This window comes from Mesoplodon bidens, assembly GCF_964165515.1.
Source record: "Mesoplodon bidens genome assembly, chromosome: 11".
Lineage (NCBI taxonomy): Eukaryota > Metazoa > Chordata > Mammalia > Artiodactyla > Ziphiidae > Mesoplodon > Mesoplodon bidens.
This window is the reverse complement of record NC_138167.1, coordinates 71,382,295-71,409,701: the sequence shown is the minus strand read 5'-3', so window position 1 is coordinate 71,409,701 and position 27,407 is coordinate 71,382,295. Positions and strand designations below refer to the sequence as shown.

The 27,407-nt window shown below is 45.9% G+C and overlaps 1 protein-coding gene across 2 annotated transcripts in view; it reads right to left on the bottom strand.

Annotated features, from left to right (window-relative positions):
• LARGE1 (LARGE xylosyl- and glucuronyltransferase 1) overlaps positions 1-27,407 on the bottom strand; it is a 594,073-nt gene that overhangs the window by 44,150 nt on the left and 522,516 nt on the right. Inside the window, exons 10-11 of one of the 2 annotated variants that reach the window (XM_081247956.1) lie at positions 8,318-8,473; positions 262-576 (exon numbers count right to left, since the gene is read on the bottom strand). In XM_081247956.1, the coding sequence (XP_081104082.1) occupies positions 463-576; positions 8,318-8,473 (270 nt within the window). In that variant the 3' untranslated portion in view covers positions 262-462. Of the gene's footprint in view, positions 1-261; positions 577-8,317; positions 8,474-27,407 lie in introns of those variants that run through there. The other variant, XM_081247955.1, reaches the window with a different exon arrangement.

Genomic DNA, 27,407 nt, shown 5'->3' with positions numbered 1-27,407 from the left:
CTTCGCATACCTTAAGCCCTTCAACGCACATACCAGCCTGGGCTGGGTTTGTTTACTGACCATTTTACAGGTGGGAAAACTGAGGCTCAGGGAAGCCAAGAGTTATGCTTGAAGGCATAGATCTAGTCCTGGGGCCTGGTTTTCTGATGTTAAGTACAGGGATCTTTCCAGAGCACCACAAATACTTCAAGACAAAGACTTGTAATAGTTCATTGGTTCTACAAAATGTATCGAGCACATACCAGGCAGTCTTTCATAGGCATAAAGATACACTGATGAATGAAACAGACAGACATCCCTGCAGTCCCAGAACTTACATTCTAGTTGTAGAGACAGAACCAACAAAATAAATAAGTACAGAATATAATACATCGAAGGGTGATAAGTGCTATGGAGAAAAATAAAGGCAGGAGCTCTGGGAGATGGGGGTGCTGGGATTGGGGTAAGTATTACAACTTTAGATCATGGAGTGTTTTCAGCAGTTGTAAAAAGACTACTCAGCAAGACTGATACCAGTTCCAGAGCTGCCACCAACCTGTCCTCTGATTTCATATCGCTGAGCCTCCGTTTTCTCCTCTAAAAAATAATGATAATAATAACTACCTTGCAGGGTTCGTAAAAGAATACTGTTTGTAAGAACAGTGATATAAAGTAAAAGCAACTAGGAGAATCGCTGAATGAGTTGTAGCTCCTCTTATATTAATTTTAAATAGGGATCTACATCCACTTGAGAAGCATGGCCTCGCTCGGTCTACGACTTCAAAGTTAGGGCCACCTTGTTTCCCATCATGTAGGAGTTGCTTGATTTTGAGCACGTAACTCATCTCTTATGAGCTTTGGTTTCCTTAATCTGTGAAAAGTGACTCGTAACGCCTCCTTCCCTTGATTGTGGTGAAGATTAAAGTTGCATTTCCCTTTTGCTTTCCCTGCAGGAAATCTCCAATTGTCAAAGGCTAGAAGAAGCAGAGAAAGGTCTTGGAGCAGCACAGAGAGCTCTCCTCATGCAGGAGAGAACAGAATGATGAAGGCCTAGTGCACGGATGCCCAACAGGCTTCCGCATCTCCCGTGTTATTACTTGGGGATGGTTACTGGTTCTCTGGAGTGCTGTCTTGGTGAGGATACTGGGGTTGGGGCTGAGCCCAGATGGACAACTGGGGTCATCAATTAGTGATGTCTGCTGTGGGCATCGGATAAGGGAACTCCAAGTCTGCAGACACTTGTCTATTGACTTACAATTACATATAAATGTGAAAACTCATTGGTATCCAGTCTTTTTGCTTTTTTTCACTTTTTTTTTTTTTTTTTTTTTGCGGTACGCAGGCCTCTCACTGTTGTGGCCTCTCCCGTTGCGGAACATAGGCTCCGGATGTGCAGGTTCAGCGGCTGTGGCTCACAGGCCCAGCCGCCCCACGGCATGTGGGATCCTCCCGGACTGGGGCACGAACCCGCGTCCCCTGCATCGGCAGGCGGACTCTCAACCACTGCGCCACCAGAGAAGCCCGCTTTTTTTCACTTTTTAGGTGTTTGCTATGTTTCATAATTTAACTTCTAACGTGACAGTGGATAATTCTTTTACCACTGGACTTTCTGACCTCAGTACCATTGGTTTTCCTTTTTCTGGCTGCCACGGGAAGGATGAACAGGGGGTTGAGCCCAGAAAGGGTTGTTCTGAAGCTGATGAAGTGAAAGTGACAGCTGTCAGAAAGGCATCTGCAGAATAAGCAGCGAACAGTCTGAGGCCATTTCCTGCCAGGATAAACAGCATCTTCCCTCCTCTGGCCAATTCCCGCCCCCTCAGCCTACTCAGTGCAACTTTAGCCACTGAAAATTGTAAATTGAGTTTGGTATACTTTGGTTACTAAGGAAGGGCATGTACTTTAGTAAGATTCCCATCCAAATTGGAAAACATCTATAATAACATATATTTTAATGGTTTTGCATTTAGAAAGGTGAGTTTCTTTTATATGGAAAACTCCCTGAGGTGGAGCAAGGCACTCTTGATGACAAAGCAGCCTTCTATAAATACAATGCTTGGGGAGAGTTACATGTTTCTGGATAACACGCTGTATGGAAGCTACACTATCTACCTGGTTGTTGGGGACCACAGGGGGTGTCCTTATTTTTTTACTGCACCCAAGGACAGGACTCAGATTAATGGATTCTTGCCAGAAGGGGGGATTTTCAACTCAACCTGAGGAAGAATGGGTTAGCATCTGGAGCTTTCTAACAGTGCACTAAGCTGTTGGAGGTGGTGAGCTCCCTGTCTTTGGGAAGATTCCAGCAGAAACCAGATGTAAGCCTGTTAGAGACACTGTAGAAGGATTTTTGCACGGATTAGGGGGTAGAGAATATCCATGATTATCCAGCCGTGTTCTGTGGAGTCCCAGGGTTTCGTGGCTATGCTTGAGCAGCTGGGTTGCTGAGGAAAGGGGAGAGAAATGCTAATATATAGAATTCTAGCTTCCACTGTGACTTCAATCAAATTATAGTAACTAATGCCAAGTGAATGCTTATTGCATTACACAGACTAACTTATTGGTTCCAGGGAGAGATGCCCAGACAAACTATGGGACAGGAGTGGCTATGTCCCATCAGCTACTGTCATTCTACGCCGCAGCTGGAGCCCGAGCTCTTCCAAACAAAACCATCTCGTTTTGGAGCAAGTACCCCAAACAAAGGCTGGAAAATGGGGTTTGCTGCTTACTGAAGGGTTGAACCCCCCAACCTCCTGAATTCATGCTCCTTCCCTCCCTCTTTTCCTTTTTCTTTTCTCTCTCCCTCTCTCTTTCTGGCACCAAGACCAACCAAATGGCCTCTTCCTCCCACCCAGAGTCTCCTGTTGGAGGAGAAATCTACCTGGGATTGTCTGATCCAGAGCAAATGTGACAGCCCCTCCCATGCATCATACACAGATTTCTAAGTGACTCTGTAGGTTCATCTCTCTGCCAGGCCTTTCTAGAAAAAAAAAATCTTAAAATCCCAAAACCCATTAATGGAACGACAGATTATGATCAGACAGGTTGGGCACTGTGGTTTGTGATAAACCCCCTTCTCAATGAACATTGTGTTCTGCGTGTCCTATTTTTGGTGATTTAACATAAATTATCCATGAGACACTATGGCAAAGGCATCACTGTCCCCAGTTATTTATCAGATGGTGAACCCAAGGCTCAGAGCATCCATGTGACCTCTCTGAGGTCCTATGTCCATTAAATGAGCGATCTGGGTTGACCAGAGAGCTCACACCCTTATTATCATCATCACCTCCGTGAAGACATAATAATACAAAAATGAACTTGTGCAGCCCGCCACATGCTCACTTTGGCTGCACTGGAAGCCGAGTATGCCGTGCTCATGTTCACCTCTGGTCTCCACTGCCTGTGCCGCTCCCTCCACTCTCCGTATCTTCTCACTCCGCCTTATTCATCCTTCGAATTTCACCTCCTCCAGGAAGTCTTCCCTGACATACCTGCTCTCCCCTTCTCGTGTGCTCTCAGAGCATCACAGTGTCCCGGCACTTATCACACTGGATGACAACCCCGTGCCTGCCTGCATCCCTCACTAGACGAGCACTGTGAGAATCAGGCTTCGATCTGCACTTGCTCCCCTAGGATCACTAGCCCTGTGGCTGGTGACCATTTCAATGACTTATCTGCTGAATGGAGGAACGCGTCTTGAGACTCAGACCCTGCCACCTGAGCCCTTTCCCATCTGGGATCTGCAGTCCAATGGAGAGATCCCTGACTTCCAGTCTTTGAGACGACCACTAACTGTGTGCTTGTCATAGTTCCAAGGACTTCTTCCCCAAAGCTGGGAGCATTCCACTTTGGGCCAGATACAAGGTCTTACCCTTTCCCGATGGCTGTGTTTGCAGATAACACTCAGCATGCTGAAAAGGACCAGGGGTGGAGCTCCCCGCAGAGACACAATTCCAGGCTGCGATGTTACAGACTCTCTGCCTGCTCCAGCCCCGGCCGCTGCGGGCCTGTCCAGCCAGGGCCGTCTGACTGAAGCAGGGCACAGGGACCTGCCCTCTCGGTTTATGGTTGCCAGCTGCACTTGCTCCCCTGTTCTCAGCACCCACAAAACAATCCACCTGTCCTCTCCATCCCCGCGGCTGCCGCCCTTGGTCAGAGCCCCATCACCATCGTTTGGCCTGGGATGCAGCAACGGCCTCTCAGTGGTCTCCCTGCCTCCAGTCTCACCCCTTCCGTTCTATTCTCTACATGGAGTGATTTTTCTCAAATGTAAATGTGACCATGATTAACGCTCTTTGGTGACTCCTCACTACCGATAGGATTAAGTCTAAACTCCGAAGCACAGCCCAGGCCCTTCGGTCAGCGTCATTCTCTGCCCCTCTCCTGACATGCCTCTGCTCTGGTACAGAAACTACCAGCACGTTCTCTCCGAACTCTCTACTTCTTCATCTGCTCTTCCTTTGTGTCTGGTCCTTCATTCTTCCCTCTTACTTGTTCAGTTCATTCCATACACATTTATTAAGTGCTTGTTATGTGCCTGCTTCCATTCTAGGGGAGGGCACCCCAGAGGTGAACGGTACAGGCAGAGTCTCTTATATCTGGGGAAAAAACTAGGAAAAAAATGACATGAATCAAATAATTGTGGATAGTAGGTATGCGCTGAGGAAAAGAAAATAGGGCAGATCACAGAGAGTGATATTAAGGGTTACCCGAGGCTGGGGGGTGGTCAGGGTGTCCCAGGACTTGGGAAGCAAGTACAAAGGGCTTCCCAAGGAGGGCGGGGAGAGCCTGGGGTGTAGGAGGAGCAGAAAGGTAGTGGATGTGGGCTCAGCATCAAGGGGAGTGTTTGGGGGGACAGCTGAGGTGAGCCTCAAAGAAGGCTGCTTTCTCCTTCATGGCCCTCCCTGTACCCGGGCGGACTGTCCTCTTGCCACCTCTGACACTGGTCCACGGCAAGCACCTTCTGTAGGGCGTGGGCCAGCCTCCAATTTCAACCACGGTGCCCTGCATAGCGCCTGGCAGGTGGCCGGCTCTCACACGTGTGTGTTAAACAAGTAAATGCAGTCACAGATTCCGAGAGGGACAACCAAAGACTTCTGCCTTCTGATGACCCACCAGGGGAAGCCGGTGTAGGAAGAGCTGGTGAGTCATTTTTAAAGGGAGTTTCACTTTGTAAGGCATCGAGCAGCGCAGCACGGGAACTCACCCATCCGGAGATTACCTGATGGCGTCAATCTGCAAGGCTTTTTATTTGAGCCTCTTCCGTGGAGGGAAAAAAAAAAGGAGCAGAAGAGTCTATATTTAATGTTTGGAGAACGAGTGCAGAATGGGTGCTCAAATATTGATGAGGACAACAAATACTGATGTGAGTAAAGAGAACGGAAGGAAAACCCAGAAGAACACAGTGTTTGTCGAGACCTCTAAGGGCTTCCCAGAATCTGAGACAGAGGTCAAGTGCTTAGTGGTTTTCTTTCCTCTCTTGCCAGTGGTAAAGAAGGCCAGACGCTGAGGAAGGTATGGAGGGTGACACGGAGAAGGGCTGGAGCTAGAGGCAACGCCACTGTGACCTGGGGGCCAAGTGACAGAGAGCAGGGGTGGCCGTGTGACCAGTCATCCTGATACAGGGCCAGGTGAGTGTAAGCCCGCAAGAGCTTCCACACACGCCCTCCCCTGCCATTGGAGCCTAAAAGAATTCTCCTGACATCCAAGATAAGAATACAAAAAACAACAGTAACAAAACAAAATCCTGACTCTTTAACCCACTTCCAGCCTCCTTCCAGCCTGCCTCCTGGCCACCTGCTGCTCTGCATCTCCTGTCCTCCTCCTTCTCCAGCAGTCCCGGGCACACAGGCCATCCTTCAGCTCCTCACATCAAACCTGCCCTACCTCAGGACCTTTGCACCTGCAACTTCCTCCACCTGGAATGTACTTCCTTTGCTGTTCTTTTTTTTTTTTTTCTTCCAGCTTTACTGAGGTATAGTTGGCACACAAAAAATGACACATAATGAAAACATGAGTTTGGATATATGTATATACTCAGGTTACTATCACCACATTCAAGGTAATAAACATAACCATTGCCTCCAAAAGTGTCTTGGTTTTTTTCTTCGTGTGTGTGTGGTAAGAACACTTAACATGAGATCTACACTCCTGAATACATTTTAAGTGCACAATACCCTGTGAACTATAAGCACTAGGTTGTAGAGTGGATCTCTGGAACTTACTTATAACTGTACCTTTATAACCACTGAACATAGCTCCCCATAATGCCCTCTCCCCATCCCCTGGTAGCCATTATTCTGTTGTCAGCATCTATAGGTGGGACTATTTTAGATGCCTCGTATATTTGGACTCATGCATATATTTGTCCTTCTGTGACTGACTTGTTTCAGGTAGCACAATGTCTTCCAGGTCCATCCATCTTGTCACAAATGGTAAGATTTCCTTCTTTTTTAAGGTGGAATAATATTCATATATATATATATACACACACACACACATATATATTTACTATGTATATTTACTACACACACACACACACACACACACACACACACACATTTACTACATTGTCTTTATCCATTCCTGTCGATGGATACTTAGGCTGTTTCCATAGCTTGGCTATTAAGAATACTGCTGCAGGGCTTCCCTGGTGGCGCAGTGGTTGAGAGTCCGCCTGCTGATGCAGGGGACACGGGTTCGTGCCCCGGTCCGGGAAGATCCCACATGCCGCAGAGCGGCTGGGCCCGTGAGCCATGTCCGCTGAGCCTGTGCGTCCGGAGCCTGTGCTCCGCAACGGGAGAGGCCACAACAGTGAGAGGCCCGTGAACCGCAAAAAAAAAAAAGAATACTGCTGCAGTGAACATGGAAACACAGATATTGCTTTGTGATCCTGATTTCAATTCTTTAGGACCCAGAATAGCCAGAAGTGGAATCACTGGATCACACGACAGTTCTACTGTTAAGTTTTTGAGGCCCCTCCATACTGTTTTCCATAGCAGCTATACCATTTTATATTCCACCAACAGTGTACAAGGTTCCAATTTCTCCACATCCTTGCCAACTCTTATTACCTTTTGTTTTTTTGATAAGAGCCATCCTAACAAGCATAGGAAGATATCTCATTGTGGCTTTGATTTGTATTTCCCCGATCCAGTGCTCTTCCAAGGCTGTCTCTTTCTTGAATTTGGGTCTCAGATGAAATGTCACCTCAGAGAAGACCTCTCTGACTTCATATGTCACTATGTAGCACCTGCCACTGGCTGGTAATTTTTCCTGATAGTTCGTCTAGTTATTAATTGTGTCTCCCCCACTAGAACATCAATACCATGACAGCAGGAACCACTGCCCTTATTTACCTATGAATCCTCAGTGCTCAGAATAAGAAGGCCTTCAGTAAATGTTTGTTGACTGAATGGACCAATTACTTCTGTGTCTAATACTAAGGGTCAAGGAAAGGGCAGGGAGCGAATATTTATCAAGCATCTAACATATGGCAGATGCTGAGCTAGGTGCGTTACATGCAGTTAGTTTCTCACTTAGTCTCAGAACGGCCCTATAACCGTTTTTTCTTATCTCTATTTGACAGCTGAGGAAACTGAAGCACAGAGAGGTTGAGTAACTTGCCTGAGGTCACACAGGTGGAAATCGGAAGGGATTGAAGCCAAACCCAGGTCAGCCTGCCCCACATGCCCTACCTTTTCCACTGCAGTGATCTGCTGCCCCACATCCTGCTCCTCAGAACTTCAAATCAGTCTCAATTTTGCTCCTACATGCTGTGTGACCACGAGCAACCTGCTTAACCTCTCTGTGCCTAAATGTCTTCAACTCTAATTGGGGAAAAAAAGAGGGTTTCTATGAGCATCAAATGAGATACAACGTACGAAAAAAATTATAAACAGTGAAGAAACTGGACAATATAGTAGATGTCAGCTATGCTTGTGACCATTTGTGAAAACCTTTTGTGCCACCCCAGGCACTGACCCTGATTCCTGGGTCTCCCATGTGGGTGTCACGTCCACAAAGACCTCAGAGCTTCCGGCTGTGGAGAGACCCTTTGTCTGTTGTTTCACTGGTGTTTTTGCTCACTCTGATTCCTCTGCTTGACAGCTCCCTTCTGACTTCACCTAGTCTGGGCGAGTGTACCCCCTTCTGCATCCACAGGGATGAGCACAGAAGTGATCTGCCTGTCCCCCTGGCCACTGCCCCGAGGTGGGGATGGTGCCTGGCTCCTCCTGGGCCTGCCCTGAGCCTGGCATGGGGGCTGGCGCCGGAGGTCCTTGGCAGACCAGCAGAGAGGCCACTGCTACCTGCGCAGCCGAGCCCTGGGACCACTCACGTTTTCACTGTTGACATCAGCCTCGCTGGGGCAGCCGAACAGCTCCCGTCGCAGGAGATTCCCGTCATACTCCAGGAAGGTCAGGTAGAGGTTGCGGAAAAACTCCACGTGCTTGTTCTTCACCCGCAGCTTCTTGGGGGAGTTCCAGTGAATGACCTGGCAGGTGACAAGGAGGCAGTCAGGCTGGGACGACCTGTGCTTGTGGGAGGCATGGCTGGGCACTGGTCTGAGTACTACCTGGGGGCCTGCCCATTCATTCATTCATTCATTCAGATTCATTCATTCATTCAACATTTGCGGTCCAGGGGTTAAGAGCTAGGGTGCTGAGGCCTGACTGCCTGGGGTCAAATCCTGGTTCTGCTCTAGGTAGTGATTTAATCTTAGGCAGATTACTTAATCTCTCTGTGCCTCAGTTTCCTCATCTGTGAAATGGAATAGTAACAGCTCCTGCCAAGGCCAGTCTTTGAGCTTTCATCTCTTGGCTCCAAACCTGCTTTGTGATGCTGAAGCCAGGACTCTGCCAACCCTACTTTTGCTGTGTCTGCCTGTTCAGCACTGCCAATGGGGGCAGTGAGAGGAAGACACAGTCTGGAGGGGGAAAAAGGAACTTGCCCCGTCCTGTGTTCCTGTCCCTACCCCTTTCTCCATGCCAGTGGTGGTACTTCTTTCCTTCAGCAGCAGCTAAGCACACTTTGCAGTTTTTTTCAAAACTCAGATGCAGCGTCATGGTCCTTTGTCCCCGCCTGGTGCTGCTCCCTCTGGAGCTGCCTGCTGACCCCAGAGTGTGGCTTCCAGCCCGGAGCTGCAATAGTTCCTACCTCTTCCCTCTGTTCCTTCAGCTCCAGGGGTGGGAACTGTTTCCTGCAATTTTCTCTTTTCGCTTTTATAGTTACCAAGTGAACCTTTATGTCTAGTTATCATTTTTAAAGATTAAATTCTCTGTTCAAATAATTGGTATGGTTTTTGCCTCCAGCCAGGACTGATGGATGCACCATCTCCCAGAGCTGCCGTGAAAAAGCAACTCATTAATACAAGTAAAGCACGTAAGTGGTAAGGACATGCGCTTAATATGTGCTGGCTCCAACTATTAAGTGCCTAAAGTATACGGAGTTGGGAGATGGTCAGAGGCCCCTGCGGGCAGTGCCTGCCCCTGCTCACAGTCTGCTGGGGAGCCATGTCCCCAAACAGGTAACAGAAGGCAATCGTGGAGGGAGGATCAAGAAGACATGGATAGACCTAGAGTCTGTCATACAGAGTGAAGTAAGTCAGAAAGGGAAAGACAAATACCATATGCTGACACATATATATGGAAGTTAAGGAAAAGAAATGTCATGAAGAACCTAGGGGTAAGACAGGAATAAAGACACAGACCTACTAGAGAATGGACTTGAGGGTACGGGGAGGGGGAAGGGTAAGCTGTGACAAAGCGAGAGAGAGGCATGGACATATATACACTACCAAACGTAAGGTAGATAGCTAGTGGGAAGCAGCCGCATAGCACAGGGAGATCAGCTCGGTGCTTTGTGACCACCTAGAGGGGTGGGATAGGGAGGGTGGGAGGGAGACGCAAGAGGGAGGAGATATGGGGATATATGTATATGTATAGCTGATTCACTTTGTTATAAAGCAGAAACTAACACACCATTGTAAAGTAATTATACTCCAATAAAGATGTAAAAAAAATAAAAAAATAAAGGCATTTCAATGTTTCAACACACACACACACACACAGACACAAATAAATAAATAAATATGAAAACGAAATAAATAAATAAATAAATAATATGAAAACCAAAAAAAAAAACAAAGGAGGTACCTGTGCTGGGGTTTGAAGGCCCAGCAGGAGCTTCCAGGGGAGACAGGGCCTAGGTGGGGAGAGGGGGGCAGATGTGGTGGCTGCAGAGGTGACAGGGGAGATCCTGGCCCCATGGGACCATGTTCTGAACTCAGACTGCATCACTGGAGATTTTTAAGGGGGGCAGGGAATTACTAATTCTGGGTTTTGGGAAGATGACTCTGATTGTAATGGAGGAGATGCGAGTGGCAGGGTGGGAGGGCCCAAAGGGGGACCAGGGACGCTGGTTAGGAGTCAGCTGTGAAGCCTGGGGGCATGGCTCACCCCCCGGGCTGGGGAATCATTTCTGAGTGGAACCTTATGTTGCTCCACATTGTTTCACATCCACTGTCTTCCTTTAATCCTCACAATGACCCTAACAAGGAACGCAAATTTAAAGATGAAGAAACTGGGGACTCTCCCTGGCGGTCCAGTGGTTAAGACTATGTGCTTCCGATGCAGGAGGTGCGGGTTCGATCCCTGGTCAGGGAACAAAGATCCCACATGCCACAGGGCGTGGCCAAAAATAAATAAATAAATACATACACACATAAATTTTAAAAAGTCAAAAAAATTAAAAAAAAAAAAAGGATGAAGAAACTATGGAGGTGTATCTTGCTCAGGGCCACAAAGCTGGTAAATGTTGGAGCTGGGATTCAAACATAAATCTGAATAAATCTGATTCCAAAGTTCTTTACTCTGTGGAGAAGAGAAGCCAGGTTCTAAAGACTTCTTTTTTCACGCTGCATCACATTACAGAAGAGACAACATAGCTCTCCTCTTCCCCCACTGGCCCCCCAGGGCTCTCACTCTCTCCTCCCATGGCGGGACGGACAGCCTATCTGACCATCTGAGCTGGGGAAACACTGCTTGTAAGACCAAGCCCCTCTCTCTCAAGGTACAGCGAATAACAGGAAATCTATTTGGTCCAAACCGCATCACGGCTCTCCCCTAATCAGCAAAGGTGTACCAACAGAGCAAGAGTCGGGGCTGTCAAACCAGCCTAGGTCTGAATCCGAGCCATCCTCTTCACTAGCTGTGCGTGTCCTTGTGCATCTTGTTGCATTTCCTGGGGCCCCAATTTCCTCATGTGCAAGGAGGGGATCAGTAACCCCAAGTTCACAAAGTGGTTATAAGAGGGTTACACAAATGCCTGGCACAGTGCCTGCATGTCACAGTGGCTCCATATATGTAGGTTCTCTTCCCCCTCAAAGATGGGACCCATCTGCACCCCGAGCGCTCTGCCCTCCTTTCCCTCCCGCCAGCAGGAGGTCCACGGCAGCCCTGAGGAGGGAAGCAGGCATCTCACACTCAGGAGAGGGCAGAAAGGGACAGCAGACACTCCTTGGAACGAGGCCACTTGGCGGTGTGTGCATTTCAGGGACGGATGAGTATACAATGTGCGATTCTCCTCCTGTGCCCTCTGAAGTGTGCGAGAGGGAAGGAGAGGGAAGACTCCCTTGAGAATACACCCAACCCAGGCAGGAGAAGGTCCCGGGCCAGGCATTAAAATAATTGCATGCGAGCTGGTGACGCTCATACCCAGTGGGGATCACGTCTTTGCTGTGAAAGATTCTGGTCTTTGCCAAGTGCTGAAGCCAGCAGGAAGGCTGATGGATGTGCATCTGACTCAGGAAACCTGGGCTTCTTCAACAGGGAAAAACTTTAACTAAGGGGAAATCAGGGCTGGCCTATGAGTCCCCAGACAAACAAATCGTCACTTATCATTCACCAATCTACCAGGCACATTGGAGACACTGTGTCATGAGCCCATTTGAATCCCACTGTACATTTTACAAAGATGGTACTTGACTTGCCTGTATTTCACAGCTGGTAAGTTGCAGAGCTGAGACACGAACCCAGCTCTGAACCTAAACCCCCAGGTCCCTGACTGCTATCGTGTTCCATGTCAATGGCTGAGCACTTTACAGGTGCCGAGAGGGAGTCCTGCAGAGGAGAGGTGGCTTGCCCAAGATCACGTGGTGAGTTTGGACCAGGCCCGGGCTGGGACGAGGATGCAGGTCTCCAGGTGCTCCCCGCCCTCCCCCTCCAGGTCATCTCTTATCCTATCATGTCTCATCCTGTTCTGTGTCTGCCCTGGGATCTGGGTTTGTGTATCATCTACAGGTAAATACTGAGGTTATATAACAAGCGGCAAAGGTTAAAGGAAGGTAGGGGGAGAAGATGGTGGGTCACTGGTAGGCCAAGGGGGTTTTAAAAAACCCTGTGAACCTAGCTGCCCTGTAATAGGTAAGCCCACTCAAAGTCTATTAATGTATATTCAGATATACCTTTCCACCTAGGTTTTTAATCATCAGAACAGAGAATACTCCATTCCCCTGTGCTAGGCACCAGAGAAGTAAGTAATATCTATTGTTTACCTAATACCCATTATATGCTAGACATAGGCCAGGGCTGTTACTGTTGTTGTGTGTATGTGTATGTGTGGTTTCACATTCAATCCTCAAAACAACCTGGTAACGTTGTTTCTATTATCATCCCTATTTTACAGACAATAATCCTGAGGTCTCTCAGCTAGTAAGTAGCCAATCCTAATACAAAATCAGGCAGGCCTGTCTTACTCCCAAATCTTTTTCTTTCTGCCACATCATTCATTCATTCAATACTAGAATGAGCACCGACTCTGTGCCAGGCACCGATAGGGGCTGTGATTGCAGAGATGGACACAAAAGACCAAGACTCTCTTTCTGGAACCTACAACTGAGGGGAAGAGGCAGGCATTACGTAACTGTCCATTTTAAATTACAAGTATGACTCGTGCTTTTAAAGAGATGGTAAAGAGAAGTTGTTGGTAATCGTTTCTGGGCTGGGCTACTTCAAGTTTAGAGAAACCAAGGCACAGAGGGAGAAAGTCACTTGCCCAGACTCAGAGCAGAGGGAGAAGTGGCGCCCAGCTCTGTCTCCCAGGCCACCTCTCCTCCCACTAAACCACGCACCTGCCTCTGAAACTCCAACTCAGGATGAGTATTGCTGATAATTCTCGTCGGCTCATGTCTGACTACTGAGAAATGTCATTTCCTGGTCCCTTGAGGGACAGAATCACCCATCATCGCTGGCTCAGGGCCAGCAAGCTGGTGGTGTAGATGACATACATTGACAAGCTTACACACAGGAGACAAAGTGACACTGGGAATGTGCCCAAAATACGTTTCTGCAAGAAGCTGGTAAGTACACGTGAGTCTATGATGCTTGTGAAAACCAATCATAACTTATTCCACTTGCTGGGACACATCAGCACAGTAATAATTATTATTGTTAATATTAGCAGCTAACATATATTGGATGTTTGCTATGTGCCAAGCACTGCTCTGGACATTTCATTTGTCATGGCTCAGTTATACGTTAGTTAATACTACAAGTATATTCTCATTATCCCATCTTACAGGTAAGGAAAGTTCAGCCAATTGCCCCAGGTTACACAGCTAGAAAGTGGGAGAGTCAGGATTCAAACCCAAAGAGGTAGAGACGTGAGGAATCTCTCTCTCTCTTATTTCTCCCATGTCTGTAATCATCAACTGACTGTTTATAGCAATGAACATGAGATTCTCAGAAGATTACAGGATCAGAAATGAAACCCACGCTTCCCTCCCAAACATAGGCACGGCACCATCCCTGGGACACGAAGGCTGCTGGGGTGACTTAGGACTTCTCATATACATGGGCTGAACCTCCAGCTTGGGAGGAAGTAGAGAAGGAGGCATCCAGGTTGCATGGCAGGTGGGCTGCAGAAGCTACCAGGCATCACGGGCCCCAGGAGTGTGATCTGAAATGTCTGTAAAGGCTGAGTATGTGTACAGACTTGCAGTCAGCCTGCAATGAGCCTGAGAAATTGATGAAAATTGATTACTGTCCAGGAAACTTAAACATCATCCGGGAAGACAGCAAAAGTCAACGTGATTAAAGGAAAAAGGAGAGACTATCACCTATCAAGGGCACAGGATAAAGCATTTCAAAGACAGAAACGAGACCTCAGTACAAGGACACGGCTATGCAAAGAGTTTAGCCCATACTCTGGCTTCTCAAGTACTTGGAACCCACAGGGCTCATAAAAATAATTCTGATTTCTTGGCAAAAGTGCCAAGATATCAGAACCTGTGTGCAAATGCCACATGAATAAGAACACGGGGCTTATGTGTTCCCAGTTACTGAGATAAGGGGTATTTGGAAAATGGGTCTCTGTCTCAAGACCTCCACTGACTTTCTTGGCTCACAGAATAACAACTATCCTCTTTAGACTGGCAGTGAAACCTGTTGCAAACTGGTTCCCACTTACAATTCCAACTCTAACTCCAGGCTAAAAGAACTTCCTGGTATTTCTTGAACCTGTCTTCCATGACTCAGTGCTTTTGCATATGCCTTTTTCCTCCTCCTTAGAATCTCTTTATTTCTTCTCTACCATATTCATGCCTGCTTGTCCTTCATAGCTGAGCTCAAATGCACCTCTTCTGTAACTCTCTCCCTGACCACTCATGCCAGAAGGTTGCCGCCTAGTAGTCTTTCTCGCCACTCTATTCTTCATTTCTAAAAGAACATTCATTGTTTGTAGTTGCAATGTCCCTAGCCCCTTTGAGTGGCTCATGATCCATTTAAGATCCAAGCAATCATGATGATTCTTCTCTCTGATTTCCCAGACTCCCTTGCAGCTAGGGGTGGCCATGTGACACAGGATTGCTCAAAAAGACACATGGCAAAGCATATATTTGATTTCTTAATCACAAGGTTCAGATAAGGTGCTGTCTTCCTCCCCACCCCACTCACCTTCCTGTTGTGAACAGAGATGTGATGACTGGCACTCTGACAGCCATCCTGTGATTGTGAAGTCAACCCACTGCTGATCTACAAACCAATTCTACAGCTGCTTACTCCAGGACTCTTAGGAAAGAAATTCAAACACCCTATTTTATTTTAAGCCACTACAAATTGGGTTTTCTGATTCTCACTATAAGCATTCCTAATCTAACCCCTAAGGCAGTTGCTGGGTCCTTCCTCAGTGTGCCACAGGCTCTTGTACTTAACTCTATTAGAGAACTCATTGCATGCTCTGGTAATTATTTATTTACATTCCTGCACCTGGCAGCATTGGAATATGAATTTCCAGGCCAGCAGGGACCATGACTTATTATTCTTCCTGAGTGCTATACTGCCTGGCAGGCAGTTAGTATTCAATAGCTGCCCTTTGGTTCAAGAATGGAAATCATGATGATGACATTCTCAATAATCCTCACATTCTGTCTATAGCAAATCAGTTATAAAAGCCCTATTCATGTGGGCTTTCAGATAGAGAAACATATTCCCCTTTTCTTCATCTAAGGGCCAAACAGCTTGTCATTTTCTTTTGAAGGAATTTAAGCTCCCTCTGTTCTTCCCTTGTCTGGTATTTCAAGGAGAAGGACAATGGTCTCACAAGTCCCTTTCCTTGTCCTCTTCAGGATTATGATATATGCTAGAAAAGGATGAGCACACGCACCTGATCCCAGCCCCAGCTCCAGCTCTTATCCACTAGGCGGCCTGCACAGAGTTGCCTAGTATCATGGAGACAGTCCCTCACCTATAAAAGGGACATAACAGCAACTGTCTTGCAGTTTGTGGTCAAGACCAGGACTGATGGATTGATGGGCATGAAGGCATTTCACACGTGCTCATTACATTACAAAATACATCTGGTTTTAGGCTTCATGAGTCATTCACCTTACCAACGAGGAAGGCTGGATGAAGACAGGAAAGGAAAGAGGACTAAGAAACAAGACTTAAAGGAGGAATTGCAGGTGGAGGCAGCCTGGGGCAGAAGGGCAGGATGGGCACAGACAACACAGCCCAGAGGAGACGCCACGCCAGGGGCCAGGCTCCTCCCGGCTGGACCTCAAGGAGAGGCCCGAAGAGGGGGCTGTTCAGAAAGGAAAGTGCTAAGGTGGGTTTAACACACTGGGCAGAGATTGGAGAGTGCTAACAGGCGGGGGAGCGAGGCAAATGCCACCCTTGCTTCTTCCCAACTCTGTCACCCAAACAGCTTAATGTCTCTGAACCTCTATTTTCCAATCTGTTCAAAGGAAACAATAATAATACCTGTTTCAGAGGATCAATGAGAGAAGAGATGTAAAGGCATCCACCATGGAGCCCAGAGCAGACTGGTGCTCAGCATGCGCGAGTCTCGGGAATATACGTGGTCCGTTCCCATGGGATCTTCTCTAAAATGTCGCTGTCCCTCAGTCTGTATTTAAACCTAGACTGTTGGTTCCTTGAATGCAAGACTTGTGTTTGTCCAACTCTGCATGCACAGTGACAGGTCCAGTCAACGTTTGCAGACTGCCATGGAATCCACTCCGGTTCTTTCCTTCCCTCCACCAACTGCTAAAGACTCTATTCCACCTCTCTCCCTCCTCCTTTCCCATTCCTGACGAGTACCAGGTAGTGGCTATTAAATAAAAACAGTGTCCTTGATACTCAAGATTTCAAGCCACAGCTGTTCTGTGACCCTTTGCCTCCTTTTACAAAGGTTCCTGTTGTTCCTTGATTTTTTATAAGTCCCAGAAAGAAAAAATTCTTCCCAGACAAAAACATTACCCAGGAAAGAGGAAGAAAACAGATGAAACTCAGCGATTATTTAGTCCCCTCATCTGGAAAATGTAGACACTTAGGCCAGTGCATGCATCCAAGGCCCTGTCCTATAGCCTATCATTTCTTGTTCTGTCACCTGTAACATTTCTTATTTTTCCCTGCCTGAGGTGCTGGACGTTGTAAAGAGGGAAAAAAATGAGAACAGAAAAATAGATATCTTGGGAGGGTCATGAATCCGAGAAGATCCTGCTCTGTTCTCTCATGTTTGTCACGTTGAATGTTTCTGGTTCTTTTGCTATATAATGGGGGTAGCAATCAATTTGAACTGGATTCTGGCCTGTCTGAAGAATTCCGATAGGCCTCTGAGAGCAGGAAGTGAGAAAGCGATGCATTCAGTACAAGGATCCTCCATGGCGTTGCCTAATGCGGCTTCTCTGCAGTCATGTGACCTGTGGATGGTAGCCAGCCCAGTGTGCTCCCTCTCTAAGGCATTAATTACTAAGATTCTATTCACTTTCACAGAGTCCCCATAGGGTCCTCCAGGGAGTGTCTCTGTTGATTTGAGGACAAGGAGGACAGAGGGAAGTGGGTTTCACCTCTAGAGACAGGCAGGGACCCTTCAGCTGAAGGATTCTACCAAGGTTGGTTGAGAAGCCAATTTGGCAGAATGTCAGTAATGCCTCTGGGGGTGGACACCCCGTGATTCACTGCTTGGAAACTCCAAGAAGGCAAAACTGGCTTCCAGGATCCCAGGAGGCATCTTCTGTAGTGGCCTGCTGTTGCTTTTCCGTGTGGTCTGCACCCTTCCTTCGCAGATCAAGACCCTGCCTTCTTCCGATGATTCTAACAGGGCTACCGATCAGGCCTGACCTGCTACAGCAAGGGCGTGTGACTCAGGATGATCAATGAGACATTCCAGACTGTTCGTGGGTATGAGTCCCATGAAGGGTCAACAGAGTTGCTTTGCAGAGTCACGGAGGGAAAGAGGGTCTCTCTTTTCAGTATGGGATCATGTGTGCTAGTCACTCTTATGTTCCCTTGCTTTGATTTCTTCATAGCATGTTTTCCTGCCTGAAATGACCAATTTGATCATTTGTTGTCTTGTCTGATATCTGTATTCTGCACTGGAATGTAAGCTGGGGAGAGCAGGGCCTGCATTGTCTGGTTTTCCACGTATAACCAGTGCTTGGAACGGTGCCTGGTCCACAGCAAGCATGCAATATGTATTTGTTGAATGATGAAGCTCTACATACTGGCTGGGGAGGCTGCCAGAAGTCACCCTGCCATGACAGAGAAAGCAGAGGCAGAAAGAAAGCAAGATAGAGGGACAGAGAAAGAAGGAGAGGGAGCGAGGTCTTATGTCATTTGAGCTCCCATATCTAACTGTGTCAGTGCAGAGGGCAGGATACTGAGCCCTCGCATACTGAAATGTACTGAGGAATAAACCTGGCTAAGCGTTCTACCAATCATACTATATCTATTTTAGTGCATTTATATTATTTAATGATAACAATAATTTTAATGAAAATAACTCATAAAATGAACAAAGGACTTAAAAAGAGCCCTGCATTATTATTATTATTAACCCAAAGTACAAAATAAATACATGTGAGTCCTTGGGGTTACGAACACATGATTTAAGAAACAAATATAATTGGGGGAAAGAGACAAATCTCCCTAGAGAAGAACCCCAGTGATGTACGTGGATTCTACCCCCTCCCAGGAAGTGAAGCTTAATCTCCTCACTTCCAGTGTGGGGTAGATAAGTCACTTCCAAAAAAGGAAGAAGGAAAGGGAAACATAGTAACTTTACAGTGGAGAAGCCTGAAAAGACCACCTTAGCGAAAGAAAGGTGGTTAGCATCCTTAGTAGTAACATGTGTGGCACAGTACATGCCTTGGAAGTATCAAGGTCAGTCATGAAAAAACAAAGACAGACTGAGAAACTGTCAGAGACCAAAGGAGACCAAGGAAGCAGGACAGGAATGGAAAAACTGGTGAAATGCAGCTAAAGCCTGACGTTTAGTAATAGCAATACACCAACATTGGTGTGTCAGTTTTGACAAGTTCACCATTGTTACATAAGGTGTTAACATCAGGGGAAACTGGATGGGGCACATGGGACTCTACGTACTACGTTTACAATTTTTCTGCAAGTCAAAAATTCTTCCAAATAAAAGTGTATATTAAAAACACAGGGCCTGGGCCTCCCTGGTGGCGCAGTGGTTGAGAGTCCGCCTGCCGATGCAGGGGATACGGGTTCGTGCCCCGGTCTGGGAGGATCCCATATGCCGCGGAGCGGCTGGGCCCGTGAGCCATGGCCGCTGGGCCTGCGCATCCGGAGCCTGTGCTCCGCAACGGGAGAGGCCACAACAGTGAGAGGCCCGCATACCGCAAAAAGAAAAAAAAAAAAAAAAAAACACAAACCAGTTCTACAAAGAAACGAGAGGTTGAGAATACTAGTAACACAAGCTTTTGGGACCAGCAAGAAAACAGCTGAGCTGACACTTCTGCTCCCAATATAAGCTCTTCCTTAGCTACATCTCCAAGTAGAGAAATGCCCATCTAGTTAGATCTGACAAGAAGTTGGTTAAAAAAAAATTAAATCCTTAAGACTATTTCAAAAACCATTTATAACCATGATCGTTAAGAAAGAACTTCACCCCAAGTGTGTATTATGCCTTGAGATATTACTTAACGTTAGTACAGAGATGCATGATTAGCAAGACATTTAAAAACAAAGCATCCAGAATATAAAGACGAGCCTCCATGAATTTTTGATGACGTTTAAAGTCTTGTGATAGTCAGTCTTGAAATTTACAATGTTTCACTAAACGCCATGAAAAGAGTTCTGCAGTGTCTTTGGAGATTTCATACATCAAAATGAAAGATAATAAAATCCAATAAGGAAAACACTTGTTTTTCCTGCCTTGGCAAAAATGGCTGGACAAACACACAGAAGATAATCTGGTAACAAATGAATTAAATTCCTGGGTCAGCAAATATTATAGGAAGAATCCTAGAAAACAAATGATGAAAGCCTGGAGAAACTAGTATTAAAACAAATTACATGGGTGATTTGCTATAGAGTTAAATCCAAGTACAGAGGATTCTGACATGTGTCATCTTATGCTATTTGCAAGACTCTGTTTAGAAAATGAAATACACAAAGAACAACTTTTCAGTGAGCACTAAAGGAAAGATGTCCTGGGGAAGTGATATTCTGAGCAGTGAATTCCTACTTTAATGATGGTAATGTTTTATGGAGCGTGCGTATGTGGAATGACTGAAGGTACAGCTGCTTTAACTGGAATAACGAAAGGATACCAAGAAAAGTTACAGAGGGAGTGCCCCACACTGAATTCCTTTTCTGTATCACGGATAGGCAAGTTTGCAACAAAACACTGGGAGCCAGTGTGCATTAGTACTATTAGATGTCGTTGATTTGGTTAACTTTATAAAGACAAGACAGAAAATATAGAATTTTTACAATACTTTCTAAAGACATGAGGAATGACAATGAAAATCTTCTGTCCAACAGAGAGCTTGGCTGGTTAACTCATGGCAAAGGACTTATAATAAATGGCATACGTAAAGACGATTTATACATTTCTGTTTTTATGAAAAAATGGTTGTCGGTGGTATGCTATCTCATGCTTTTGGGAAAAAACACACACACCTGAATCCAACCCTTCAATGTAAAGGTGATGAATGGAAAAGTAACGACTTTTACAAAGAACCTGTAATATAGATGGAACTTTTAGAAATAAATCTTTGAAATTGTTTTCCTCATTATAGGGATTTTTAGGCAAAAATGTTGTTCCCTATCAAATCCCTCATTTCCACATTCCTAGAAACTTCAGTGGTTTGATGTCCATCATTACCAAATACTGCTTAGTTGATGGTCCCCTCTCTCAGAATCCTTTCCCTTCTTAATAGAGCCCAGATTATCCAGGGAAATGTTTCTTACAGTGGGCTTCTAAAGAACCTGTTCCACAAGGCATTCCATGGTCATGGTTCTGGGTGTTGACATAGAATACGTGGGGGCAATGCTGGGGAATCAATAAAATCGATCAGATTTCCTTGCTGCAGGATATCATAATAGGGTATCTGGTACAGTATATGGTACACGGAACTCCTCTCTCCCCACCCCTCCCCAGCTCTCCTCTGTTTTAAAGAAATCTCACTAACAGTTCTTAGAACTGTTTAGATACGTGCTCCACAAAGTGCTATTATTCAAGGGCAAATTCTCCAGAGCCATGTCCTTGCTTCTAGGGATCTTGTTGATGTTTCCAGGAATAAATGCATCTGAACTTCATCAGCTATGTGTAACCAAGCCAGTGATGGATAACTTAACTCAATAACAACCAAAGGAGTTCAGTTCTAAAAATTACCACATAAGCCAAGAATGGGTGAGTGTTGAGGCAAAGACAAAAGACTAAAGCTTAAAGCACCCAAAGTCCCCTCCACTGAGCAGGTCGTTCTCCAGCACAGTATCAGGGCACAAGATGATGAGACACACACCAGTACTTAACCTTGGGCAAGCCGCTTCCACTCTGTGGGTTCCTGTTTCCGGTCTGTGAAATGTGAGCACTCATGGAATGGATGAGCAAGAAGATCCCTTGTTTACAGGTTTTGCCTACCAGCTGACTGAAAATTACCCCAAGAGAGTGGGAACAATACTGACAGATTATTAATCATAAGAATTCAAAAAGAATCATGTACCCCAATGTTCATTGCAGCACTATTTACAATAGCCAGGACATGGAAGCAACCTAAATGCCCACTGACAGACGAATGGATAAAGAAGATATGGCACATATATACAACGGAATATTACTCAGCCATGAAAAGGAATGAAATTGAGTAATTTGTAATGAGGTGGATGGGCCCAGAGTCCGTTATACAGAGTGAAGTAAGTCCGAAAGAGAAAAATAAATACCACATGCTAACGCACATATATGGAATCTAAAGCAACGGTACTGATGAACCTAGTGGCAGGGCAGGAATAAAGACGCAGACGTAGAGAATGGACTTGAGGACACAGGGAGGGGGAAGGGGAAGCTGGGACGAAGTGAGAGAGTGGCATGGACATATATACACTACCAAATGTAAAATAGATAGCTAGTGGGAAGCAGCCACATAGCACAGGGAGAGCAGCTCGGTGCTTTGTGACCACCTAGAGGGGTGGGATAGGGTGGGAGGGAGATGCAAGAGGGAGGGGATATGGGGATATATGTATACCTACAGCTGATTCACTTTGTTATAAAGCAGAAACTAACACACCATTGTAAAGCAATTATACGCCAATAAAGATATTAAAAAAATAGTAAGAATACTAGGCATAACAGATACATACTACTGTATATAAAACAGATAAACAACAAGGACCTACTGTATATCACAGGAAACTATTTATATTCAGTATCTTGTAATAACCTATAATGGAAAAGAATCTGAAAAAGAATATATATATATATATATATATATATATATACAGTTTTGCTGTATACCTGAAACTAACACAACACTGTAAATCAACTATACTTCAATTAAAAAAAACCACAAAAAAACAAACAAAAAAGAATACTAGGCTTACTACATGTCTCATAACCCCGCACTAATATATCACCTCTTTTCATCTTTACATCTCCTCTATAGAGTGATTACTGCCCCACTTTCTCAGATGACAAGGTGAAGAGAGGGGAAGTAGCCCAGCGACAGCCCTGCAGCCTAGCCCACAGTGGGTACTCTGCAGTTTGCTGGGTGAATGGGCGATTCCCAGGTATGAGCCCTAGAGCAATGGTGCCAAAAGACGGACTACTTGGACAGGGGCCAGCTGCCTCATATTTAATCCCAGAACTCCTCGGGTTTACCAGCTGCAGCGGTGCACAGAGACAAGAAAACACTTACAGTCCTCGGACTTGGGTCATGCAATGAAATCAAACAGGTACTGGCCTGAAGTAAAGAGAGATCTGGTTGGAAGGCGGTAATTCTAAATTTTAGATCTTCTTCCCCAAAGCAACTGTTTTTCCTTCCTCAATCCATCCTAATCCTCCAAAATCAACCTTACCATTCATCATTCTTAGTACCCTCTCTCTGCCTTCCCCTGCCTCATTTTTCACTGCAGCCAGCTTAGCTATGCCAAGCTCAATACGCTAATACATGGTGGCCCCCCGTCTTCCTCAAAGGATGTGAAATCTGACACCTCTCTAAGTATTATAAAATGTTTTAAAACTTGAGTTATGTGCTACTCCTTTTATGCAAATGCTGCAGATTGCCGCTGGAACACACACATTTCCCCATATGGATGGCATGTTTTCTCTTGGTTTTCCTCCTCTCCTTTAGGGTTTTTCTTTTAAGTGCACGCAGCTCCCAATTCAAAAATTCAGGCTCTGTGCCTGCTGCTTCAAATTCACATGTTCTTTCAAGGAGAGAACGTTACATCAAGGGTCTCTGTGCTGGAGTTAGCCCTCAAAAACGCACTTAATTTAAAGAGGGCTCACACAGGATAATCCTATAGAATCATTATCTCACGTAAAATACTTTCCTGGGAAATTACATTCAGGTGGGAACTCAGTCCCAAGTCAGAGGAAAGAACCTTGGACTGAGAGTAAGACAGACACGAGTTTGAATCTCAGCTCTGTTGTACTGAGCTGTGGGATTTGGGGCAAGTAAGTGGCTAATCTGTATGATTCTTAATTTTCTGATTTATAAAACAGACTGAACAATATTCACCCTGTGAGACTTTTGTCAAGATTAAGTGACACCATACTTGGAACACCATTCCCACCCAACTGACCTGGAATATGCCATTTCATCCTTTGGGGTCCTGGTCATAGGACCAGGACCCCAAAGGATGAGATGTGTTTCCTGTCAATCCCAGAAAGGGATCAGTACATTCTGGGCAGCTGTTTCTGTAGCAATGGCGTGGTCCCTGTTGCTTGCCTACCCAGCATCTGGTTTACTCTTTCCAACTTGCATGTGAGTTTCCACTCCCCATTCTCCAGGGCTGTAAGTAGGGGAGGGACGGAGGGAGGACTGGGAAGAGGGCCAGCCTGGGTGTTTGGGGGCTGAAGAGTGACGTGAGGGCAAAAGATGAGGAAGCAGCAGAATTTGGATATCAAGGTTCAGCTCAGACCCCCTACAGAGAGCCCTCCAAGATACAGTCTGCGTCACGCTCCCAACTAGACAGGGCTCCTGCAGCTGCTCTCAGCCCCCTTTACTTCCCTGCTTCACAGCACTTAGCAGGCTGCACTGGGATTTTCTGTTTCCTTACTGGCAAATTCTAAATAGTCTGTGACCTTCCCAAGGGCAGGAACCGTGGCTTACTCAGCCCTGGGTTCCAGTAACTCTCACAGACCTGAGGACTGAACCCACTGCTTGCCACTTCCTGGCCATCACCCACTATTTCTGACCAGGGCTTCCTTCTCTAACAAACAGTCTACTAAAGACTCAAGGGCGGGCTTCCCTGGTGGTGCAGTGGTTGAGAGTCCTCCTGCCGATGCAGGGGACACGGGTTTGTGCCCCGGTCCAGGAAGACCCTACGTGCCGTGGAGCAGCTGGGCCTGTGAGCCGTGGCCGCTGAGCCTGCGCGTCCGGAGCCTGTGCTCCGCAACGGGAGAGGCCACAACAGTGAGAGGCCCGCGTACTGCAAAAAAAAAAAAAAAAAAAAAAAAAAAGACTCAAGGGCTAGACACGATTTCCTGGAATCTCTTGCAATCTCCCGGCTCTAAGCCAGCACACAGCGTCTTTGCTGGTCTCCTGAGTGTGCACTCCTGGTGAAGGAATGAAAAGCTGCTCCTCTAGGTCCTTCTCTTTCAATTTAAGACTCAGCCAGGGAAGGCTGAGTCATCAAGCTTTAGGACTGAAGAGATAAAAATGGAGGTCTTTGAAACATAAAAGACTGAGGTAAGGTCAAGTGCATTTCTATGGAGCACTCAAGGGGCCTGGCTGAGAACGGGGCCAAGAAGACTGGCCCCACTTTATCGAGGACTTTGTAACTGAGCCTGAGAGGTTAAGTGAGTTACTCAAGTCCTTCAGCTGGTAAGAGGTAGAACTGTCAGAATTTACAGGATTGCTTGGCTCCAAAAGCCTAGATACTTCTTCTGACTCCTCAGTGAGACCACTCCTCCCCTTAGATGTTCTCTTAACCTATACTCAGCACAAAGTTGTCAGCTGACACCCAGGGCAGGCTAGATGCCAAGGCTGGTAAACTCCTCTCTGGCAGGAAGTGGGAGCCTGTCTGCAGCTACACCTGAGCCCTATGTTCTCAGGAGGGGGCTGTGTTTGTTACCAAATGTGTTTTTATGCCACTTCAAATGTAATTGGAAATGAAATTAAACATTCTTTGAATTAGGTGAGAGTTGCTATTTCCACGAAAGGCAAGATAAACGTTCTGGAACAACTCGATTAAAAGAAGTTCCTAAAAAAAAAAAAAAAATTTGGCTGTCGGATTAGGCATGGGTGAGATGACTATATAAGAGTGAGGGAAATGCAGAAGTCCAGGACTGCCGTTCACTTGCTTTATGAGAGTCCTTAAGTTCTTGCTCAACTTGAAAGGACCCCGAGAACCACAGAGGACACAGATGGAGAGTCACTTAAGTGACCTTACAACACAATCAGCCACAAAAAGACCTGGCCCTGGATTTGCCCAAAAGGACAGTCAAGGTTAATACAGTTTTATAAGTCTTGCTTAAATTGACGTTTTCTATCAGCTGACCCAGCACAGGTCCCTGTGGATCCCACAGGTGAGCTTCTTAGATTGGCTACCCTTTGGGGCAACAGAGTGTGAGGTGATGGAGAGCAGAGCTCAGGGTACCCTGGATACTCCCCAGGGAGGGACATAATAACTAGCAAACAGGAGGTTCCTTCATAGATGTTGAACACAATGAAAAAAAGTGGGGGAGGAAGAGAAGAAAGAAAATTAAGAAGAAAGAAAACAACGAAGATATACCTTTCCCTGGAATCTGAGGCCCAGGTTGGCCTGGAGGGACCTACAGACATGCTGTGTTCTTGGACCAGCTCTTCAGGCTCTTCATCAATGTCCAGACCCTGATATGACCCAGAGGGTGGTGCTCAGGCCTTCCAGTCTCTCTCCCTCATCCCCTAAGCCTCTCCCCACCTCCAGGGCAGCTCTGCTTTCATATATTGCCTGCATTTTAGGGTTCTGTGTCAGATTTTGTTAGATAAGCTATCAGTGATAAAATGACTTCTTTTTTAGGTTTATCTAAAAAGATATGGATTAAACTTGGTTTAAATCTATCTTCATGGTTTTGTCATTTGATGGAAACTCCTCTATTCACATATAGAAGAGGCTGCCCAAGGGGGTTCACAAATTATTTCGTTTGATAGGTTCAAAGTGACAATAATTAAGCAACACTAAGCAATGCCAAAGAGGCACAGCCATCTGCTACACCAGCACCTAAACTCTACGTGACCAATGGCTTTGTCTGTTTATTTTCCTGCGGCATCACTAGGACCTGTAACAGTACCTGGCATATAGTAATCACTCAATAAATATGGCAGCATGAACACATTGGTATGTATATGGTGGGCAGATGGGACATACACTTGGAGACCAAGCTTTGTTGGCATCTGTAAAACACAGAAGTTGAAAGTTTGCAAATGAAGAGTCTCCTCTAATTTATGAAGCTTTTTCTTTTCCTTTTTGTGGCTGCCAATTTAGAGGTGCTCAGAAATCATGCCAAATATACTGGCTTATGACTGGTTTCTTTAATGAAACTCATACTAATCCTCCTAAAAACAATCAATTTAATAGGGCACTTGCCAAGGTCCCTCCACCCCCAGATTTTTTTTTAAATTTATGTTATTTGTATTTATTTTTGGCTGTGTTGGGTCTTCGTTGCAGTGCGCAGGCTTCTCATTGCGGTGGCTTCTCTTGTTGAGAAGTACAGGCTCTAGGCGCGTGGGCTTCAGTAGTTGTGGCTCACGGGCTCTAGAGCACAAGCTCAGTAGTTGCGGCGCACAGGCTTAGCTGCTCCGCGGCATGTGGGATCTACCTGGACCAGGGTTCAAACTCGTGTCCCCTGCCTGGCAGGTGGATTCTTAACCACTGCACCACCAGAGAAGCCCCAGATTTTTTTTTATTGTGGTAAAATATACATACAATTTACTATTTTAACCATTTTTAAGTGTATAGCTCAGTGCCCTTAAGTACATTCACACTGTTGTACAACCATCACCGCTATCCATCTCCAGAACTTTTTCATCATCCCATACTCAAACTCTGTACCCATTAACTCCATATTCTCCCCTCACCCCAGCTCCTAGTAACCTTTATTCTACTTCCTGTGTCTATGAATTTGAGTATTTTAGTTATCTCATATAAGTGGAGTCATACAATATTTGTCCTTTTGTGTTTGGAGTATTTCACTTAGCATGTCTTCAAAGGTCATCCACGTTGTAGGCTGTCAGAATTTCCTTCCTTTTTCAATAAGGCCTGCCAAGGTTTTTAGTTGCACTGATTTTTGTGGAAGTTTATTGCTTTTCTTTTGGATATGAAAATAAGACTTGAGCTTTTAAGTCTACTGTGCTGCCCAGTCAAACAATGCCATTTATTATGAGGACACATGGCCTGACTTCAGTCTGTCACCATTTGCCCACTGGTAGCTGGTGGAATGCTTTCTGCAATTTTTGACCAATTACATCCAAGCCCTAG